Here is a 6048-nt window from a genome sequence, read left to right on the forward strand (position 1 = left end):
TTCCCTAGGTGCTATGTGCTCTCCATATGCAAAGGTTGTTTGGATTGTGACCAGAGATTTCATTCAGGCATTTCTCAAACTTAATGTTTTGTCAGCTAGAAGCTTCCAGATTACTCTCAGAGTACTGTGGGCAATGTATCCTATACCCCCTGAATTAATGCAACGCATGTGTTTTTAATAACTAAGGCTTCTACAGAGTTCTGCATTCAGAAACTGAGTTCGTTCTATTTCATCTCCATTTCTACCATTTTTGACCAGGAAGGCTATTTTTTGTCATTACTGTCTCTTTGCTTTAGCGTTTCTCAAAACATACAACAATAAGTAAAGCATTAAATGGCCCCTGATGTTCCTGAATCCCTGGAAAATCCCAATTGTCATGTGCTAACCTCACTGTCTCTGATTCCAGACTTGGACAGAAGCCCCCTGGAGCCAGACATGAGCCTCACCTCACAAAGCTCTCCCTATTCAAGTAAGGCCCCTGGGTGAACCAATGAGGGTGGCGACAGATGAGGGTGGGCACGAGGCTGGTGCCACGATGTTCTCGTAGGGGCGTCAGAGGATCAGAGGCTGCGGGTACCTAAGGGTGCTGGGATGAGGCCAAAGGCTTTTCCTTTGTGGAAACGAATGAAAGAAAGATGAACCCTGGGTGGGCCTCGGGCTTTCCAGAGAGGTGTAGGGACACATATCACTGAGTGGTCCAGGAGAAGAAAGGTTTTGAGCCTAGGACTCTTCCATGTCCTTCTTCTGACCTTTGCCATGAGGCTGGCAAGCCGGACCTTCTCAAAGAATTTACGAAAAACAGAAACTTGACCAGCAGAGGGCGCACGCGAAACCCTCACCGCGGAGTGTGCCTTGGCTGCCCTCACAGATCTAGATCACAGGCTACTGCGTGAACCTCACAATAACCTTAAGAAAATTCAAGGGCGGAAACCAAAGGCGTGAGGGAGGCTGCCTGCCCCAGGTGACACAGGCAGTATTGGTGACAGATGCTGGAATTTAAAGGTACTGTGACCGCTGTCTGCCCAAGTCAGGTTTAAGGCTCCCCGTCACCATCCTCTGCACAGGCAGAGTCGGGAGGCCTCAGCCTGAGTCCCAGGTCTAGTGCGGGTGACCTCCTCGCTGGTAAACCGGAGGTGAGCGCACACAGGCCCACGGCCAGCCCCCCCCCCCCCCCCCCCCCCCCCCGCGACTCTGCGAGGGAGGTTGCCTCAGGCACTATTGCGGCTCCTGTTGCTCCCGCTGTTGTTTGAGAACGGACTCCCCAGAGGAGATAATTACTAGCACAGTAAAACACGGACACCTCTGATGTGGCCTTGAGAAGGGAGTCTGAAGAACGCGGGTCAGGCCGGGAATGATGTGCGAGAACACCAGTTAACGAGGAGGATCCGGCACAAGCCTCAGTGTGAGATGATGGGGGGCGCGACTCAGGGTGCGATGGGAGGGAAAGAGAAGTAAAAGAAGGACAGGTTTTGGAAATATTTAAGAGGAAGACAGCCCAAAGCTAGTGCTGGACATGCAACGCACAGAGCATGTGTGGGTGTCTCCCCAGACCAACCGGAATCTCAGGGCAGCGGGGACCAGGCGTCCATGGTCCTAAAATGTCACTCATCAGACGATTTCCTGTGTAGGCTCCTAGGTACTTCCTACCTAGTTTCTCGCCCACCCCACTCTACTCTTCCCCTGGCCCTCTAAGGATCTGTCCTTAGACAAGGCTTTGCTGACAGCATGATGCCCCCAGTGACAGGCTGCAGGAAAGAGGGTTAAGAAGAATAAAGATCAACATGTTCTGAGTCTTTTATATGGCTCAGATACCTGGCTAAGTGCTACTCGCTTGAATAAGCATTTTAATCCTCCCAATACCCCCTCCAGGGAGGTGCTATTATTACCCCCTTCTCACAGATGAGGAAGTTTAGAGAGATACAGTTACTTTTCCTAGGTCCTAAAGTAGTAAGTGATGGGAATTTGGATTGAACCTATCTGTGAAAATGGATAACCCATGTGTTTACATCGGGTTTTAAACCCATAGTGTTTACATGCTAAATTGCTTATAAGGCAGAAAGACTTGGAGTGGGAGAAATTTTGAGTGGGCTGTGATGTTTGAGGCCACAGGAAGGTAGAGGGCTAGGGCTGAGACCCTTGCATGTGGGCTAGAAAGGATTGCCTGTAAAAGGGCAATCTCAGGGAATTTAATCTGTAGCAAGAACAGAAGCACCCTAATCAGAGGTTCCTTTCATAGCTGGTCACTCCTCCTGCCCCCATCCAAGATCCTGGGGTAGAGTGAGGCAGGTGAGGGCAAGAGGAAGGTGTCTTGGGAATAGAAGGAGAAGACCCTTATCCATCCTGTACTCTGCTTGGCAATGAGTTAACTGCACAGAGATAATAGCCTTAGGAGTGGTGCCCTCCAAGCATTTTGGATCCTAGTGACCCCAATCAATGAAACAAAACTGAGGGCACTCCGTTTTGAAATATGGGCATTAGTCCATTATGAAACTTACACAAAAGTAGAAAGTTCACAAAGACTAAATAAAATAGGAACTGACCTTTAGTGGTTTCTTCCCACATTCCAGTGGATTGTCTGGCTCGCCCAACTGCCACGCCCCACCCCCATCCCAGCAGACACACACCTAGCAATGTGCTGGCAAATGTTTGACAACCAGTTCTCTGGGGATGGGTGGGAGTGGGAGGGAGCTCTTCCTTGGAAATCTGGGAAGAGAAACTGCTGTATTCTTTACAAAGCCCCAAAGCAGATCCTGGCCCCTGATCTGCTTTGTGGAACTGTAGCCATAGCCTACATATTACTAAAGACTGCCAAGGAGAGGAAAAGCAAGGCGAATTTCATAATGTTAGTATGTGCTAATTACTTCCTGGCTCAGTCAGCAAAACCCTTTAAGAGAAAGATGGACTTAGACCAGCACTCACCAGATAGCAAACAAGATGGAGGGAAAACACTGCTTTGCTAAGGAAGGGGGCTGGTCTGCCGCCTGCAATCTAAGTTCACTGCAAATCATGCCCCCTCCTTTTTTTCTTTCTTTTTAAAAATTTTATTTATTTATTTGTTTATTTATTTATTTATTTATTTATTTATTTATTTATTTATTTATTGGAGCTCCGCAGGGCTGAGAAAGCCAACTGTTAATGCATGGGCCATAGAAGCTACAAAGTGGCTGCTTTCATAGTAGATAAGATGTGGGGCCCCACATCTTTATGAAGGATGGTCCTTCAAGAATAAATATATAAGTATATTTATTCCAGTGTATCAGGCATGGTCCCTTAAGAGTTAGGTCCGGTCCGTCTTCCAGCCAGTATCAGACTAAGGATATTTATGATCTCATCTGAGCCCATTCCGAATTATCTCAAGGCTGCATAATGAAATTGAAGGACCTCTCACAACACACATCGGTGGCTCGATGCCACTGTCAAACAAGAGGTGTCAGTCGCTAGAACTCCCAAAATGAAAATAAACACAAACAAAACACATTAAATATTAGTTAAGTACTTACGCTACCATACAAAGTGGAGAATTCTTGAAAATATTGTAACTACAAAGTAATGTTGATTATACATTCTCTTCGGGTTGTAGTCAAAGAAAAAGGCAATTGAATTGTTAAATCTGGCTATTCATCAAGTCACTTTAATTTTTAGATATTAGTCATGTTGTTTTGGACTCTGTATCGCAGATAAATCAAATGAGTAAGCTAATTGTGTATCAAGATTTTCAGTAACAAAGTAATAGTGTAGCTCACTGAATTCTAAAGGAAAGGCATATGTTTCAGTAACCTGGTGGCTTTGGTCTTAAGATGATACAAACAGGGTTTGCCTTTCTAAAGGATACGAGTGGAGGGGCACCTGGGTGGCTCAGTCGGTTAAGCATCCGACTTCGGCTCAGGTCGTGATCTCGTGGTTTATGAGTTCGAGCCCCATGTCTCTGTGCTGATAGCTTGGAGCCTGCTTCAAGTTCTGTGTCTCCTTCTCTCTCTTGCCCCTCCTTTGCTCATGCTCTTTCTCTGTCTCTCAAAAATAAATAAATGTTAAAAAAAATTTTTTTAATAAAAAAAAAAGTATAAAAGAGGAAAGATCAACAACAGAACAAAAGGAGGCACCAACCTCCAGACTCCAGATTTTCACTAGGTTTTCCCAGTGCAGATCACAATTTTTGAGCAGGTAGGGATCACCCGGACTTTAACCATTAGATCTGTTACATGCAGCCTAGGAAAAAACCAAACCCATATAAGCCTCCAACCTCCCCTGCCCCCAAATTTGTACCTGCCTCCTGAGTTCCTATCCTGATTGCCTGCCTGGCAGCCTAACCCCACTTTAGCATCTGGACTTTGCCTTGCTTTGAACCTAAACCCTGATGAGTCATGAGGGACCTGTGCCTGCCTTCAGGTTTCCCACAAGCAGCTTCTCCAGGTTCTTTGTTATTGGTTCCTCCCACCTGTTCACACCCACTGCCCCATCCTCCCCCACGGGGGACTCAAAGACAGTACCTTGCCATACCCCTTGGACCCTGGACCCCACTGGACCTCTCTCAATGCACCTGCAGCTGGACCAACTTTCCTAGAATTCATCCAGCATCTACACGATCACTTATTACAGAGCTTGCATTGTCCAGGCTGGCCTCCTGGAGGAGATAACCAGTAGAGCCTGGCTATATCTCGAAAAACAGAAGCACCTGGGTGAGGTTGGGCATGTTTAGGAAGGCAGCAAACCCACAGGCACTGAGATCATCACTTCCCAGAAATTTATTTCACCTAGAACTTTGTAATTAACCACACTCTACTTTTTATAGCCCAAATGACATACACTTTACAAAAATGCTGATTCAGAGGATTGTGTGCACCCCAAAATTTATAGCAGCACTATCAATGATAACCAAAGTATGGAAAGAGCCCAAATGCCCATCGACTGATGAATGGATAAAGAAGATATGGTGTATGTATGGTATGGTATGTATAGTATGGTATGGTATATATATTTTATTATATATATATTATATATAATATATATATAATGGAATATCACTCAATGACCAAAAAGAATGAAATCTTGCCATTGGCAACAATATGTATGGAACTAGAGTGTATTATGCTAAGTGAAATAAGTCAGAGAAAGACAAATACCGTGTGCTTTCACTCATCTGTGGAATTTAAGAAACAAAATAGATGAACATAAGGGAAGGAAAGGAAAAAAATAAGATAAAAACGGAGAGGGAGGCAAACCACCAGTGACTCTTAAATACAGAGAACAAACTGAGGGTTGCTGGAGGGGCATTGGGTGGGGGGATGGACCTAATGGGTGATGGGCATTGAGGAGGGCACTTGTTGGGATGAGCACTGGGTGTCATATGTAAGTCATGAATCACTGGGTTTTATTCCTGAAATCAATGCTACGCTGTATGATAACTCACTTGATTTTAAATACATACATTTAAAAAAATAAAAGGACAAATGACACTGAAAGCAAAGCCCACATGCTTGCTGGGTGAAGACAGCATGTTATGGGGGGGAAGCTATGTTATTATTTGCTATTGTCTATAGAGATAAATGTTGACACAAAATGAACAAACCTTTTAGCATCTCTAAAGAAAGAGAGTTTTATTTGAGCCTAAGTTAGGACAGTTGCCTGGGAAACACCCTCTTCGCAGGGAAAAACGTGCTCTGGAGAATGAACCGTTTTTACAGGGCTATATTCTTTTTTACAGCTTGCAAAAGCCCAAAAGATAACAGGTTAACATATAGGCAGGAATCACAGGTTTTAATGTCAAGGAATGCAGGGAGATAGAGATCTTAAGGGCAAGGTGGTTTCCCTTAGGCTGTGCATTTACAAGGCAGGTGTACAATGTGTATTTGATGGGCCATAAATCAGGCTTTTGGTTGGAACAAAGTTTATGTACAGTCATGCTGACTTAGAAATCTAAAATGGCTTCCCTTCTATATCCGGACTTTAGAGAAGGTCTCATCATGAAGACTACTCAAAGAACACACAGCAGCTATTTATTCAGAGTTTGCTGTAGCAAAGGAGTCAAGCCTCCATCACTTGCATTTGGCA

The 6048-nt window shown here is 44.9% G+C and overlaps 1 protein-coding gene across 2 annotated transcripts in view; it reads left to right on the plus strand.

Moving 5' to 3' along the window:
- Positions 1 to 6048, plus strand: part of IL36G (interleukin 36 gamma) — a 165976-nt gene that overhangs the window by 130377 nt on the left and 29551 nt on the right. For both annotated transcript variants that reach the window (XM_086700597.1, XM_086700599.1), the window contains one exon: positions 407 to 469. In XM_086700597.1, the coding sequence (XP_086556723.1) occupies positions 407 to 469 (63 nt within the window). The remainder of the gene's footprint in view (positions 1 to 406; positions 470 to 6048) is intronic.

Source organism: Puma concolor, chromosome A3, assembly GCF_028749965.1.
Source record: "Puma concolor isolate L17-30 chromosome A3, mPumCon1.1.hap2, whole genome shotgun sequence".
NCBI classification, from domain to species: Eukaryota; Metazoa; Chordata; class Mammalia; order Carnivora; family Felidae; genus Puma; species Puma concolor.